The following is a 17213-nucleotide window of genomic DNA, read 5'->3' as shown; positions in this document are numbered from 1 at the left end:
TTTGTGGGTTCTTATACACACATCACCCAATTCACACAACTGGAAAAATAAAGCCTTCTTGGGAGGACCAATTAAAGCAGTTGCACATACAATAATGTAAAAGCCATCTCAGCTTGAAAATTATCTTAAGTCTTAAAGTCCACAAAAATAGTCATCTTTCCCTCTCTTTTGTTCTACCAGTACAACAGATTGGAAAACAGAATTGTTGTTACTAATTTGTTTTAAAAAAGCAAATAAAAACCAAAATACCTATGAAAAAATTTTCTTTAAACCTAAACCAACCAGTGAATGATAACAAAATGTCTGATTTAAACCATTAAGGAAAGTAGTCCATATTAATTAAAAGGTTGTAAAAATGATTATAAAAAGTTAAAAAATATTTTATCTTTCTAAGATTTCAAAATATACCCTAGCTGACAAGCTGGGTAGATTCCCCATGCTTATTATATAACAGACAGGGTTCCAGAGCTAAACTTAATCAGAGTCTAAGAAAAGTTAACAGTTTACCATGCAAAACCTTTTCAAGACACTAAACATACTTTTGGGAGGCAAATAAAATGTTTTGAATAACATCTGTCACGAGCAGTTGTAACTGGTAATCCCTGCACAAGAGATTCTAATAATCCTTGTTAAATTATTGGAATACAAATTTCAAGTTCTTAAATTTAGGGCAGTAATTCCCAACATAAAACCATTATACAAGGTGACAAATATTTATTTTATAAAATAAATGTGATAAAATTTTTAAAAAGTGAACAAATAGTTATTTTACATCAACTAAGAACAATAATTGGGCTCAGAACTGCCACTGATGCAAGTCATGAGTAGAAACAATCTCTGCTATTAAGAAATTTTTCAATCAGGAGAGGAAAAAGAGAAATACACAAAATGGGAATAAGATTAGATAGTATAAGAAATGACATAGGGTGTCAAAGGAGATGAGGTCATATTGCTTGGGCGATTAAGAAGTGCTTTGTGAAAAAGGCAGTATCTGAGAATAAATAGCAGGACTGCTATGAGAGTAGACAGAAACAGAAAAAGGAGGCCTCTCAGGGAAGAACAGCTATGAATAACAACAACACAAAAAAGTACAAGCATGTATTCACAATGGGAAGGAGTCTTGGGTACCGGCCTTAGGGTGTTCATGCTAGGAAACAGAAAACAAGAACAGAGCAGCAGCTTCAAGTGGTCAGACTTAGGGTTGCAGTAAAGCCCCTGCCATTGGACCTTCTCCTATCCTTCACCCTAGATTCTTTGTCACTGCTCTAAATCCTAACACAGTCAATTTCTCCATATCCTGGGCCTGTTAAAGGTGAGTAGCTGTCTACCAGCTTGGGGAAGAGAGACTGCTCCAGGCAGAAGACCCTGGGGTAGGAAACTGCAGGATGGGAGGCAGTCAAAGAGGGGTTCATCTGCTGTGGTGATGGACTTTATTTTGGACTTTGTCACAGACACTACTGGCACTAAATGAAGGTGCAGCAGAATGATAACCTAACACATTCAAGGAGGGGGTTGGTTTTAGGGAGTATCTACAGCAACTCCTATGGAGGAATGGCCCAATATTGCTCCCTTTGGCACACATATAACCATCTCTCATCTCCAGCAAGGGAAGAGGCATGAGTGGTTGGGGTATTAATTCATCCCTGTTTGGTGAGTGCAGAGGAGGGTTAAGCAGCCAGGAAACCCAAGGGCATTCTTCATTAAAACTGGGCTGGGGGTAGGGAGAACAAAGGTGAGGGCTGGTCCAAGGTGGCTCAGTCTACGCTCCACCTATTCTTATCTCCTTAAGCAATTATAAAAATGAACCAGAGTAGGCTGGGGATATAGCTCAGTTGGTAGAGTGCTTGCCTTGCAGGTGCAAGGCCCTGGGTTCAATCCCCAGCACCACAAAAAAAAAAAAAAAAAAAAAAGAAAGGTTATATAAAACAACATTTACTATTTGTGTTAGAGATGAATGAAATGATTTCTTTTTTGTTGTTGTTATAATACTCCCCACCCCCATAATAAGTAGCATTTTAAAAGTTCCAAAGAACTCCCCTTTCTAGTGGATGGTAGTTTAGAGATCATGGTAGAGTGAGGATACCTCAAGCCAGCTCTGCTGTAGATGGTTAGGGGTCTCTTGTTTTCCACACTCAGATGTTGCTTGCCATCCTCTATGCATTCTCCTTTTTGGTTCTGACCTGCTCATTTCAATCTCAAACTCAACCAAAGGCTTCAACACATTTTGCTTTGCAGCTTACCAGTGGGTGCCATCCTGCGCTCCTGTGCCTCACTCAGGCTTCTCTACGCCCTGCTGGAATGCCTTCTCCTACCCTCAATACCCACTTTTTATACCTGTTATAATCAATCAATCGATCAATCAATTAATTAATTTTGCAGAGCTGGGGACTAAGTCCAGGGCCTTGTGCATGCGAGGCAAACACTCTACCAACTGAGCTATATCCCCAGCCCCCTGTTAATATTTTAATCTTATAGTAAGGCCCAGTTCAAACTGTCCTTTAGAAGTCTGCACCAGTTCCTCCCCACAAAAAAAACTATTATTTATTAAGAATGTACTTTCAATCCTACTGACATTCAACTTTTAAGTACAGCAGAGAATTCCTATATGGCTGTAAATCCTTTCCTTTGAATTTTCTTTTTTTTCCCCCCATTTTTTATTGGTACATTATAGCTGCATATAATGGTGTGATGTGTTGCTACATATTTGTATATGCACACAAAATAACAATATAATTTGGCCAATATCATTCCTTAGAATTTCCCCCTTGCCTTCCCCTGGTCTCTTTTCCTCTACTCTAGTGATCTTCCTTTGATTTTCATGAGATCCCAGCCCCCAACCCCCTCACCTTTCTTTTCCTTTTTCCTCTCAAGCTTCCACAAGTAAGAGAAAACAAACAACCCTTGCTTGACCATCTGAATTTGGCTTATTTTGTTTAACATAATGTTCTCAAGTTCCATCCACTTCCTTGCAAATGACATAATTTCATTTTCCTTTATGGCTAATAGAATTTCATTATGTATATACATCACATTTTCTTTATCCACTCATCCACTGATGAACACCTAGGCTGGTTCCATAGATTGGCTATTGTGAATTGTGCTGCTCTAAACATGGATATGTATGTATCACTACAGTATGATGACTTTAATTCTTTAGGATAAATTATCCAGGAGTGTGCAATAGTTTCTTTAATCATACTCATTTCTACTGTCCCTAACAGTCCTATAGCTAGCTGTTTACAAGCTAATTTCCTCCCAAATGAGTGAAAGCTCCAAGGAAAAGAAACATATACTTACAGATCACTGGATTCCCTCCAATGAGAATATGTCTTACAGATAGTATTTGATAAAAAATTTATCCAATGAAAGTTTGTTCTTGAAGGAAATCAATATATACAGTGGAGGATCAGAATTAATTTCTTTTCATTCCAGTACAAGGTAAGCAAGGAAACAAGAGATTTCTACTTTCTGTTAGACAGTTGAAGTCTTGATGTGAGAGCTCATGTTACAAACCGTGAAAATCCTAAAGCATTAGGATATATTAAATGGTTGATTCCCAAGTATTTTATTTTTTTTTTTTGAGGATATTGTGAATGGGGTGTTTTTCCTCATTTCTGTTTCAGAAGTTTTGTCACTGATATACAGAAATGCCTTTGATTTATGCGTGTTGATTTTATATCCTGCCACTTTGCTGAATTCATTTATTAGTTCTAGTAGTTTCATTGTAGACCCTTTTGGGTCTTCTAGGTATAGAATCATAGAGGTGAAAGATTTATACAATGAAAACTACAGAACCCTAAAGAAAGAAATAGAAGATCTTAGAAGATGGAAAAATATACCCTGTTCATGGATAGGCAGAACTAACATCATCAAAATGGCGATATTACCAAAAGTTCTCTATAGGTTTAAAGCAATGCCAATCAAAATCCCAATGGCATTTCTTGTAGAAATAGATATAGCAATCATGAAATTCATATGAAAAAATAAAAGACCAGAATAGCAAAAGCAACTCTAAGCAGGAAGTGTGAATCAGGCGGCATAGCGATACCAGATTTCAAACTATACTACAGAGCAATAGTAACAAAAACAGCATGGTACTGGTACCAAAACAGGCGGGTGGACCAATGGTACAGAATAGAGGACACAGAAACCAATCCACAATATTACAACTATCTTATATTTGATAAAGGAGCTAAAAGCATGCAATGGAGGAAGGATAGCATCTTCAACAAATGGTGCTGGGAAAACTGGAAATCCATATGCAACAAAATGAAACTGAATCCCCTCCTCTCACCATGCACAAAAGTTAACTCAAAGTGGATCAAGGAGCTAGATATCACATCAGAGACTCTGCGTCTGATAGAAGAAAAAGTTGGCTCCGATCTACATATTGTGGGGTCGGGCTCCAAATTCCTTAACAGGACACCCATAGCACAAGAGTTAATAACAAGAATCAACAAATGGGACTTACTTAAACTAAAAAGTTTTTTCTCAGCAAGAGAAACAATAAGAGAGGTAAATAGGGAGCCTACATCATGGGAACAAATTTTTACTCCTCACACTTCAGATAGAGCCCTAATATCCAGAGTATACAAAGCACTCAAAAAATTAAACAATAAGGTAACAAATAACCCTATCAACAAATGGGCCAAGGAGCTGAACAGACACTTCTCAGAGGAGGACATACAATCAATCAACAAGTACATGAAAAAATGCTCACCATCGCTAGCAGTCAGAGAAATGCAAATCAAAACCACCCTAAGATACCATCTCACTCCAGTAAGATTGGCAGCCATTAGGAAGTCAAACAACAACAAGTGCTGTCGAGGATGGGGGGAAAAGGGTACTCTTGTACATTGCTGGTGGGACTGCAAATTGGTGCGGCCAATTCGGAAAGCAGTATGGAGATTCCTGGGAAAGCTGGGAATGGAACCACCATTTGACCCAGCTATTGCCCTTCTCGGACTATTCCCTGAAGACTTTAAAAGAGCGTACTACAGGGATACTGCCACATTGATGTTCATAGCAGCACAATTCACATTAGCTGGACTGTGGAACCAACCCAGATGCCCTTCAATAGATGAATGGATTTAAAACATGTGGCATTTGTACACCATGGAGTATTACGCAGCACTAAAAAATGACAAAATCATGGAATTTGCAGGGAAATGGATGGCATTAGAGCAGATTATGCTAACTGAATCTAGCCAATCCCTAAAAAAACAAATGTCAAATGTCTTCTTTGATATAATGAGAGCAACTAAGAACAGAGCAGGGAGGAAGAGCAGGAGGAAAAGATTAACATTAAACAAGAGACATGAGGTGGGAGGGAAAGGGAGAGAAAAGGGAAATTGCATGGAAATGGAAGGAGACCCTCATTGTTATACAAAATTACATATAAGAGGTTGTGAGGGGAATGGGAAAAAAAACAAGGAGAGAAATGAATTACGGTAGATGGGGTAGAGAGAGAAGATGGGAGGGGAGGAGAGGGGGCATAGTAGAGGATAGGAAAGGTAGCAGAATACAACAGTCACTAATAGGGCATTATGTAAAAATGTGGATGTGTAACCGAGGTGATTCTGCAATCTGTATTTGGGGTAAAAATGGGAGTTCATAACCCACTTGAGTCTAATGTATGAAATATGATATGTCAAGAGCTTTGTAATGTTTTGAATAACCAATAAATAAAGGATATATTAAATGATTTATATCCTTTTCACCTGAAAGCTGTTCAACAATAATGACAACAACAAAACCCTCAAAACACCTTCCATGTAATTTAATGAAACAAAATAATGAAGGGACTCCAAGGAGAAAAGACAATAGGAATTCTATCCCTGCTCACTGATTTTAATGATTCTATTAATAATGTGAACCAAAAATGAACTAAGTCAAGCTCAGTGGAAAAATATTTTATCTCATTAAAAATTACAATATCAAGTATAGACTGCTGAACCTAAGTTTATTATCAAAGAAATAAAATTTATTTTCTTTCCAGATGCATGAAACATAAACATAAACATAGAACAGCTTTAGATCTTCAAGTAAGCTAGGGCCAGATTCTTTCCTGCTTGAAGATGAATTCAAAACTATCAAGACTCTTGCCCTTTTTAGTTCCCCTTAAAGTAAAATTCTTATAAATGTCCCCAGGTGATGTGGTCTAGCAGGAAGCAGACACAAGAGTCCAGTGGTAACAGATCTGGTGGGAAGGGTTCAGAAGTGGTTACAAGAAGTGATACACTTCTGATTTTTCTGACTAAACAGTTTTGACAGCTTCTACTAATATCTGTATTAAAATGAAAAGATTGTAAGAATATGAAGCTTAAAGTTATAACAGAAAATATCCCAAAATTGTTATGATGTCCTCAGAAAGAAAATCTAGATTAAATGATACCTTCAAGTGATGATGTCAGAAACAATGATAAGAGTAATAAAAATGCTGTTAATTAAATTTTTCAATGTGCCAAGCACTAGGTATAGCTCTTTATAAATATTATCAAACATCATCGTCACAAGACAACTTTATGAAGTGGGCATACCCCTTTAACAGATTTGGAAATAAAGGCTCAGAGAAGTTAACAAACTTGCACATGGCTTGGGGAAGAGAGATAGCAGGTTCATCACTAATCTTATACCTTCTAGTTGATGACTCGTCCTTCACTGTAAGATTTTTATCACATGGAACATAAGCAATGTCTGGAAGCCTCACCTCTAAAAGCCAGATTTACAGACATCCTATTGCTGGAAGGGATCTTATACCAGAACACTTTTGCTTACTTTGGTGACAGCTACGAGTTCATGACTATGCTTTAGTATTGAATAACTGAATTTCCATCATGAGAATTTCATGCATTTAACATGGGGGAAGAAAGAATGAGAAGGAAAAGAATACATTTTTAATAGGTTCTTACACTTTGCTTATAAGTGCTGCAGTTGTTTTTATTACTGTTTCCTTGAATTTTAAAATAATTCTGTTAGTTTATGAATTTCTACATTTACCAATATGACCTGTTCATCCAACAGTATATTGGCAAATGCTTAAAAACTGACTTTGGAGGGGTGATGCATCACAATAAATTTATTATGAATTTTTCTAGCATAAAGATATATAGTAATTTATAAATGATAATAAAATATACAATTCTCTTTATGATAAACTCAATATGGCCAATTGATTCTTGAATAGAATGCTTCTGTTGGTTTTTGCCACATTCTTGTATTACCCATGATTACAAATGACAAAAGAGCAGAGTTCCAAATGAATGTTGAAATTTCCACTTAAGTTAATGATTAAGACAAAAAGAAAATAATGAAGATGTATGAATTCATGAGTGACACCTTTGTTGAACTGAGTAACATTTTGTGAGTATGCATGCATGGCTACTTTTTTAAACATTTATTTTTTAGTTGTAGTTGGACACAATACCTTTATTTTATTTATTTTCATGTGGTGCTAAAGATTGAACCCAGGGCCTCTCACTTGCTAGGCAGGTACTCTACTGCTGAGCCACAACCCCAGCCCCACCTCCATGCATGGCTATTTAATGTTAAAATGTTAGAAGTTAATTATTAACATTTTTGCCTTTACTTTATTAATTCTAGACTGACGGCTAACAAAAGAATAAATCAAGCCCTGAGTTGCTTGTGTACCAGTTCCTATGGTGGGAATATTTTTATGAGACTTAGGAATATACACATAACAGGCAAGATCATATAGTATTCCAACCATATAAATGCAAAACACAAATAGTTTCTAGAACATAGATAAAGGTAAAATACAGTTTTAGTTTTCCTTAGCTTTGTTTTATATAATTCAATTATAAGTCTATATGATTACTAATAATGGCTGTGCTTAACAATTGGCTTGAACATTTTTTTTTTTTTAAAGAGAGAGTGAGAGAGGAGAGAGAGAGAGAGAGAGAGAGAGAACTTTTTTTTTAACATTTATTTTTTAGTTCTCGGCGGACACAACATCCTTGTTGGCACGTGGTGCTGAGGATCGAACCCGGGCCGCACGCACGCCAGGCGAGCGCGCCACCGCTGAGCCACATCTCCAGCCCTGGCTTGAACATTTTTGAGAATTCAATAACTGGCTCTCCTTGTTGGCTCCACCATATCAATAGCCTCCCTCCCCCCTTAAAATGCTTCTTTATTTTTTGATGCTATCCCCAATATTAGGGCAAATTCACATGCATATGAAGCAATAGAGAATCCTACTATTCTCATATCAGCACTATAAACCAAAATTACATAATTTAAATAATCATAACTATATCACTTAAATGATCTTGCAGGTTGCCAGCTCCAGTCAGTAACTTCTCCCTCAATCTAGCTTATACCAACCCAGGTTTTGTAATACATTTTCATTTCTGTTGTTCACTGATAAAGCTGCCTTAACAACAACAACAAAAAGTTTGAAACCAATTCTCTCTCTCTTTTGGGGCAGATTGAACCCAGAGGCATTCTACAACCAAGCTACTTCCTTAGGCCCCTTTCAAAATTTTTTGAGACAGTCTCACTAAGTTGTCAAGGTTAGCCTTGAACTTATGTTCCTCTTGTCTCAGCCTGCTGAGTAGCTAAAATTACAGGCATGTGCCACCATGCCCAGCTCTGATTTTCCATTAACTGATAAATTCCCTATTCAAATACACTGCATCAAAAGTGGACTTAAATGGAGAAGCAAAAGATTTTCAAATAATAAAACTCATCTTAATAGATCAAGGTGGGTTTAATGAAACACATATGGAGGCAGAGCACTTAGATACCAGAGTTCAGAATCCCAGGGCCAGAAAGAGCCTAGGAGCCGTCATCACCCCAAGGTCTGTAGGGATGTGAGGGGAGGGATGTGGGTAGATCCTTCAAGGTGAGACTTACACAGGCTCATCCTGAGTGAAACACTAAGCTTGTGGAAGAATCACAGTCAGCTTGAGGTTACCCTTCCAGGAAGGCTCCCAGAGACTTTCTTTTCCTTCTCTACCTCTTCCTGGAGCTCCCCATCGACCACATCCAACAAGAGAAAAGGTGATGAAGATCCATTGACATAATTCCTGAAAGTCAGCCTCCCAAAGCCAAAGGCAAGAGGATAAAGGTGGAAAGACACAAATGGAAAATGTCCAGCAAAGAATCCAGGGAATCAACATCTTTGACCTGGATGTAAACTTGGTTCAGACAGCTCAACAGTTTAGCTACAGGACCTCAGCAAAAATGAGAACACTGAAGTTCACAGGACCTTTTCCAGCTGTGTGTGGGAGAACACAAAACTGACTTCACTTACAAATTATTCACGTTTCAAAGCAAATATGTACATAAAATTTTCTTTTTCGGTCAGTTATAAAGAATATTAACACCAAGAGCAGAATCAAAAACTCATTCGAATTATTTTAGGAAAAAGAGAAAGTTGTGGCTACTTTGGGCTAACAGAGGAGGTATTACTTTAAACACAACAGTAACAATGTATTCATTTTAAAACTTCACCAATTTTTAAAGTCATTTTACATTTCAATTTTATTTTTCTAGGAGAACAGGAATCACCATGTGTTTTCTACACAAATGGTAAAGTTTCCAACTAAAGAGAATGAAATTGAGCATAGTAATCCAAAATTAAATCACTTATATTTTTCATACTTTTTATAATTCTTCTGTGGAATGGAAGCAGTATCAGTCTTTCCAATTAGGGTAAAAAGAATATTTGCTAAGACTGCTGTTTCTAAGTTATAGAAGATGAAAGTTTTAAATGTTTATAATTATCATAGCAATAAAAATAAGCAACACATTTTAACATCAAAAGGCTGCTGTGAAGCTGGGTGTGAAGGCACACATGCCTATAACCTCAGTGACTTGGGAGGTTGAGGCAGAAGAATCACAAGTTTGAGGCCAGCCTCAGCAACTTAGTGAGACCCTGTCTTAAAATAAAAAATAAAAAAGCACTGTGGGTATAGCTCCGTGGTAAAGTGCCTCTGGGGTGGGGGTGGGGGTAGGAGGCTGCTGCAGTGGCTGAAATGCAGACTCTGGAGCCAGACTTCCTGGATTCCATCCTTGTCCTGCTTAGGGAATGTGACTCTGCCAAGACACCAGTTAACTACCCTTGTCTCAGTTTCCTCACCTGGAAAGGGGGAAAACAACATACCTCTTCTGTGGCATGTTTTGAATGAAAAATAGGTTACCAAATCTAAGTACTTTCAAAAGTGCCTGGCACACAGTAACAACTATTTAAGTCTTCTGTGGCATTAAAAAATTCCCGAAGAGATTTTAGCTAGTCATAACAGAAGGTCTAGCTTAATTACTAAGTTCCTAACTTAGTTAATAACTAAGGACCTATGAACGCTGGCCAATGGAAAACCACCAACATGAATGGAATTCCATATTTAAGTGATCACACTAGTCGCATCAAACTCTTGTGTGTACTTGCTCTGTTTCCACAAGGTCCACTGAAACATGCATGCTCGTGTGGGCTGGTATCTACTGTGATCATTAATTTAAACAGCTGGTATTTTCACCTCCCAATTCTTGTCCTTTAGGCCATTCTAAAAATACCCTTTTCCTCTCTCCTCTTCCATAAAGCATATGGAAAGTTGAGGGGCAGCTGATGAGAGAAAGATGGTTGGCTGATGTGTATAGCTTCTGATACTATAGAGGTTCCATGATGATGAGTCCTGCCTTGCTTGTTTTTTAGTACTTTTTTAGTATGGCACCTCATGCACACCAGCTTAACTTCCTAGGATGCAGACTTAGTATGGAATGGGCATGTTCTCCTGAACTCCCAAATTAATTTTATTCAGGCTGATAAGTGCAACTGAAATCAGTTAAGTTTGGATAATGATGAAAAGATGACAGTTGCATTTTACTTATACTAACTGTTAGAGAAAGCAGTTGCAGGTAGGGACAGGGGAGACCCAGAGTGAGAAGGAAGGGCTTAGGCCTGATTCAGTAGTTGCCTTTGGACCTTGGTTGAATGTCAGAGGTATGCATGGGCTGGGCAGAGTTCTCTGGCTGCAGAAAAATTTTACTTTCTTCAAATGGCTCTGGAGAAAGAATTTTATAACCATCCTTCAACCTTTTCCTTTTTGCTTTCTACCTGAAGGGAGGGTTAACTGTCTGAAGATTTTAATAAAGGTGAAGAAATAAAGGATAGTTTTTCTTCCTTAATATGGAACTGAACATTTACTACGACAGGTATACAACTCATAATTTCTTCAGCAGCCATGTGACCTAGGTGTGCTCAATTCTCTATGAGTAGATTGTTTCAGAGAAAGAAAATAATTTGCCCAGATTCAAAAAGCTCCTAAGTGGTACCAGAACCCATACTTACCTTCTGTTTAATATGATTCTGCCTTTTTTTTAAAACAATTTATTATACCAGGAATATTCTTAAACTATTCGATTACTTGAGAATTCAAAAGTCTATTTGTGCATTTCAATTTTTTTTTTGTTTGGTATTTAACTTTTGCTTCCCCTTTCAAAACATGCTGCTTTTCAAATTAGCAGAAGCATTATTGGAAGAATATGCCATGACAGGGTGTTTATTATTGCTGCTTCTTGGGTGGTTATGGCATGCAGCCTTATTATTAACACTGCAGTTAAGGCATGGCACAGGACCAGCATGACACATCTCAACATGTTTTATGGTTTGAAGGGGGAATTACCAAGCTTTTGCAAAACTTTAAAAACTTGCATAAGACTTTTGTAGTGGTTAAAAAAACATATATGATTGTTTTAAAACATGAAAGTGCTACCTAACATGCAGTTTTCACAAAATTGAATCATTCAAAATTCTTAGAAACCTGAAACAAGCAGCTTAAGGATTTCTCTACTGCAATGACATTAGCAACTAGAAACAGGAAACTTCAACCAACCATCTCTCCCAGGAGTTCTAGGAATGTTACTCTATCTACATGCTGACACAAAAAATGAAGATGGTATAAAACTGAGATTAAAAGTAAGGTTTGGTAACTAGTGAACCCTAAAAGGGAAAAGGAAGAGGAGATGAAAAGACGGGCATTGAAACAAGAATCCTCTTGGATGTTGAGCACTATATATAATTTTGACGGAGGAACCAGAAAATAAAGGCTGATTTTCAGAGTGGACTGGTATGAGTTTTATATGCTATATGTATACGTTAAAGTTCTTAGAAGATAAAACAAATATAGTTCTATTTAAAACTTACCTCATACCCAGCACTGCAAAAAAAAAAAAAATGCTATGATGATAATATACTAACAGGTAGCAAGATTTTATCATCGATCAGGTGTAGTTTGAAGCTCCTATATCTATATGTAAAGACAAACTATTTTTCTAAAATCTGCCTTTTCAAATATTATATAAAAGGTAGATTAAAAAATATGACCTCGAAGAGGATGCATTCAAAAACAATAATCTCCCTGGCCCTGAAGGAAAGGAGCATATGGATACTTCAGAGCACATATTAGTTCTGAGCACCAAGACACTGCTCATATATGCCTGAGATTTATTTTTGGCACCACAAAGTCAAAAGTGTTTTCAAAATATTATTTTCTTAATTTTTTTTTCTGTAGGCAAAAATATCAAAAAAGAGAAGCATAAAATTATCTCAGAAAAAAAGAAAACCACAGGAAGAAGGCTGTCACGTTCTGGGTTTCGACTTCACAAAAGAATTTTTACTGGAGATTAGAGCCTTTCGAATCTCTTGTCATTCAGGATATGAAATTCTAATCCAGTGGCATGGCCAGTTGAGACTCAGACTTAATCAAATATGCTGACTAGCTGAAACAGGAGGTGGTTCACTTCCTTACTTCTGGTTTCTATCTCAAACTGGCTTCTTACTTGCAAATTATGACACTCACTGTGCAAGCTATGAAAACTTCAAGTGGGGGAGAAGAACAAGTGGGCCCCCCTAATTGAGTTTACTATATGAAGCGTTAGATCACCCTGACTCACCTCAGTCTTCCCTGTCTTTAGGGAATGGCTGAATTTTATATAAAGCCTATTTATAAACTACGGCAAGTGATACTTGCATTCATCTTATACTGTGACATCATTTCCTCATCAATAATTTAAGCATAAGAAATGGATGAAAGGGACTCTGAACGGACTTCTCACACATAGAAAAACAGAAACCAACTCTACTCTCTATTAATTCAGTCCTCTTACCTTGCTCTTTGATCTGACGAATTTGCTTCACAGTTTCTTTTAAGATTGCACATTTGTCAGGTTTGAAGTTAAAGTTGTCTATATCATTAAAATTTGCAAAAATCAGCTCTGCAAGTTCTTCTATGTATTTATTTTCCTGTTCACGATTACGTTTCTCAGTGTTCCTTTTGGGGCTAAAAAGAAGGAACATATTTTAGTTTAAGTATATGAAAAGATAAACACAATAAGCTAGTTTTAATAAAACATAGCAAACGAGTTACCTATATAAACACAGAAGCACTTTAGGAGGGGAAAAACCAATTTGTCCTAAAATCTTGCATGTTTTAAAAAACTCAAACTTATACCAGTTTGTAATTATACATTTATTACTTATGTGATTATTTGTTCAATGTGTTTAACCTCTCCCACTGTACTATCAGCTTCAACATGACAAGATTCTCCATGATTTTGTTTACTATAGTGCTTAACACAGTGTTTCATACCAGTTGGACTCCAATTTATTGGCAAATAAATAAAGGAATGTTTTTTAAAAAGGTAAAAGAGGTTAGATTTATAAATATTTGAAATTAAGATTAGTAAAAGAAGAAAGGCAAGTTAAACTAGTTAAAACTATAAATACATTTCAATGATTGTTGGTAAAACATAAATAATGAAAACAAATCTTCATGGTTTCGAACTTTTTTAGGACAATAGCAATCAAATCCAGCAGCCCTTTAAAGATAATTCAAAAAGTCACAATACAGCTCGAAACAAAAGCGAAACTGACCTAGGATATTTGTTAACTGTCCAAGCTAAATGACATGCAAAATACAAACAACCCGTCTGAGTTCAGCTAAAGTTTTAAAAAGTTAATGGAAGGGACAAAATCTTCTATTTGAATCTGACAAAACTGCCAACTCAAATGTTTCTTTTGATAATAACAATGTATAATTATTTTCTCAAGTGTCATGGGAGGTGCAATAAATGCATTCAAAACAATACAATAAGGAAGAGAAGCCAGGTGTTTAATATATAGCAGATTTCTGTATTTTTGCATATTACACTAACTTTAAATATTTGTAAAATATGTCCATGTATTTGTCTCCATCAGTTTTATTTTTATTAAACAATACACCTAAGATTTAACATAATTTCTTCATTTTGTAGCAGCTATATGATTTATCTGGATCACCAAGTTAGTTACTAGAAGAGCAGGGAAAAGATGATTTTTCCCCCCGAGTCTCACTTTTACACCATTTTATTAAGTGCAGTGAAAGATGGGGTGGCTGAAGGCTTAGAAGAGCCTAGTTCCCATTTTGGCCCCTCTGCCTTCCTCTGCTACCCTCCAATTCACCCATACTACCCCCACATTGCACAGGATAATAAATAAATGACGAATAGGTGAGAAAGGGAAACTGGATTACAAAGAGCCCTGAGAGCGCACGGGGCAGAGGCTCAGAGACAAGTATACCCAACCATGGCACCAGCTCAGCATGGCATCGGGTAGGCAACAGCCTGTTACCAGGAACAATTTCCATTTATCAAACTGCCTCCCTAGGTAGGATTCCTGCGTATTAAATGCAGTCTGACAGTCAGAAAGTTGTGGTTTACCAGGAAGCACTAGAAAATCTACAGGCAGCACCCAGCAGCCTGGGCTGGGATGTGGAGATAGGCTTGTTTTGTTTGGCAACCAGAGTGGGAGAGAAGGGAATATAAAACACTCCTCTCGTTTCCTTCTTGATGACTTTTCCTAGCCCTCTTCCCTACTGTCTCTCTCTCTCATTATCTCTCTCTCTCTCTCTCTCTCTCTCTCTCTCTCTATATATATATATATATATATATATATATATATATAATATATAAACTGGCTCTTAGATTAAAAAAAAGAAAGAAAACGGCCTTTTCTAAGAGAGAACTTTTTTTTTAATATTTATTTTTTAGTTTTCGGCGGACACAACATCTTTCTTTGTATGTGGTGCTGAGGATCAAACCTGGGCTGCACGCATGCCAGGTGAGCGCGCTACCGCTTGAGCCACATCCCCAGCCCTGAAAAGGCTGTTTTCATTTAACTTTTAAAATATTTTATTGGACTAAAAAGTCTCTCTTCTACCTTTCTTCCCTCTTTTTCAAGTTCTCATCCACCAAAATGGATAATAACTATATTGCCTGGTTATCCTACAACAAGATAAATAATAGATGCTTTTTATTCCTTTTTTGTACATATGGTGGTATGCTCCATCAACACTTTCTAAACCTGTTATTTCTATGTCACAATATTCTTTTTTTTTTTTTAAAGAGAGAGTGAGAGAGGAGAGAGAGAGAGGGAGAATTTTTTAATATTTATTTCTTAGTTCTCGGCGGACACAACATCTTTGTTGGTATGTGGTGCTGAGGATCGAACCCGGGCCGCACGCATGCCAGGCGAGCGCGCTACCGCTTGAGCCACATCCCCAGCCCCAATGTCACAATATTCTTAAGAGATCGTTTTTGTATTAACCCATAGAATGTTCTCATTCTTCATCATCACTGTATTGTGTTCCAGGTTACAGATGTACCACAGCTGTTTAAAGTTCTCTCCATTCAGTTTTTGCCTAATCTTTTATAATTATAAACAATGTTGTTATGAGTAACCACAAATGTACACTTGGATATGTGAAAGCACATCCTAGAACAATTCCTAGAAGTGGAACTGCTAGTTCAAAGAGGATATGCATTTATAATTTCAATACTGCCAAATTACCCTACATGGAGGTTCTAACAATATACACTTCCAACCAAAATATATAAAATAAAACTTGCTTTAAGTTATTTAGTTGTTTTGTTTTTCACTGAAGGTCCACCATCTTTATTTTTAACTCAAAAGAAAATGGATTTCAGCAAACAAATAAGAACCCAGTATAACACGAAGAACAAATCTTTTTACTACAGGATCTACTGGTTACAATATTCTGTGATCTAGCAGAAAAGAAAATATGAAAAACTCAAGATTATAGAATGAACTGGTTATTTAGAGTCAAATACACAGGGGACATCAGAAGTATATAGCTTTCCTTTTTCTTATAAAGAATAAAATCTTTAACTGATTAGCATATTCAAAATAAAAAGCTAAAACATTTAAAAGTTTAACTGTTAAGGAAGAAAATTAAATACTATATTTGAATTTGGACTAAAATCGATACTAAAATAACAAAGAAAAATGCAAAGCTTTAACATAAAATACCAATCCCTCACCTCCCACCCCCCGCCCCAAATCCCCCCAGCAAGAATCTAACCTGGGTCCAAGCTGGTCAGGACAATCCTTGCGCTTTCTTGTCTCTGCCCTGGATGGGTCAGAGGTATTTTCTCCCATCCCACTCATCTTGAACACATATCAGCAACTAAAATTAAAAAGACAGATAAAGAGCTGATGATAAAGTACCTGATGATTTTGCCAACAGTTAAAGAACTCTGACTTTAATAAGAAATTTGACAACAATGATCAACACATTGTTTTGATATACGTGCATGTTTTTCTAATGAAATGTCTGATATATTTTTTTAACCTTGCTTAAAGCAAATGGAAGGATTAACATTTAAACAAACAAATCAGCCTACCTCCTTGGGCCCAAACTCTTCAAACAGGAGTTGGATTTCAACAGCACCATGAGCTACAACCTGCTAGCTCTGGGACCGGGCCACTGAGAGAGTTTCAGGGGCTCTCTTGCACCATGTGGAAATGACAGGTGTTGTAAGTAAGGGGCTCCTCCCAGTCTCTGTTTTGGGTTAGCCAATGTGTAGTCTATGCTGCAATAGCTCACCCATGACAGACAGCCAGCCCGAGGACGCAGCAGTGCTAAAACACTTGATTTAAGGATTCCAAATTTAGCCAGGTAGATCTGACACCCTTGTGGTGGCCCTGAGTTCCTACTCCTCAAATGGAGGCTCTTCCTGCCTCCCTAAGAAGCTGATGTGCAGGTTTCTCCTGCTGCCACAGCATCACTGCTCCTCTGTTGGTGTCCTCTCTCCAGGGCAGCTGGCCTCCCTCCCTGCACACTGCTGGGTGGCTTCCTCTCTCACATCCTGCTGCTGCAGACTTTCCTCCCCTCAGCTGGTTCTAGCTGCTATCACCT

The 17213-nt window shown here is 37.2% G+C and overlaps 1 protein-coding gene across 3 annotated transcripts in view; it reads right to left on the bottom strand.

The window, feature by feature from the left end:
* Ncoa2 (nuclear receptor coactivator 2) overlaps positions 1 to 17213 on the bottom strand; it is a 263190-nt gene that overhangs the window by 78806 nt on the left and 167171 nt on the right. For all 3 annotated transcript variants that reach the window (XM_026397268.2, XM_077801439.1, XM_077801440.1), the window contains exons 3-4: positions 16377 to 16481; positions 13126 to 13298 (exon numbers count right to left, since the gene is read on the bottom strand). In XM_026397268.2, the coding sequence (XP_026253053.1) occupies positions 13126 to 13298; positions 16377 to 16462 (259 nt within the window). In that variant the 5' untranslated portion in view covers positions 16463 to 16481. The remainder of the gene's footprint in view (positions 1 to 13125; positions 13299 to 16376; positions 16482 to 17213) is intronic.

This window comes from Urocitellus parryii, chromosome 7 (genome assembly GCF_045843805.1).
Source record: "Urocitellus parryii isolate mUroPar1 chromosome 7, mUroPar1.hap1, whole genome shotgun sequence".
In the NCBI taxonomy this organism is placed as follows: domain Eukaryota; kingdom Metazoa; phylum Chordata; class Mammalia; order Rodentia; family Sciuridae; genus Urocitellus; species Urocitellus parryii.
This window is presented reverse-complemented; position numbering and strand designations above follow the sequence as displayed.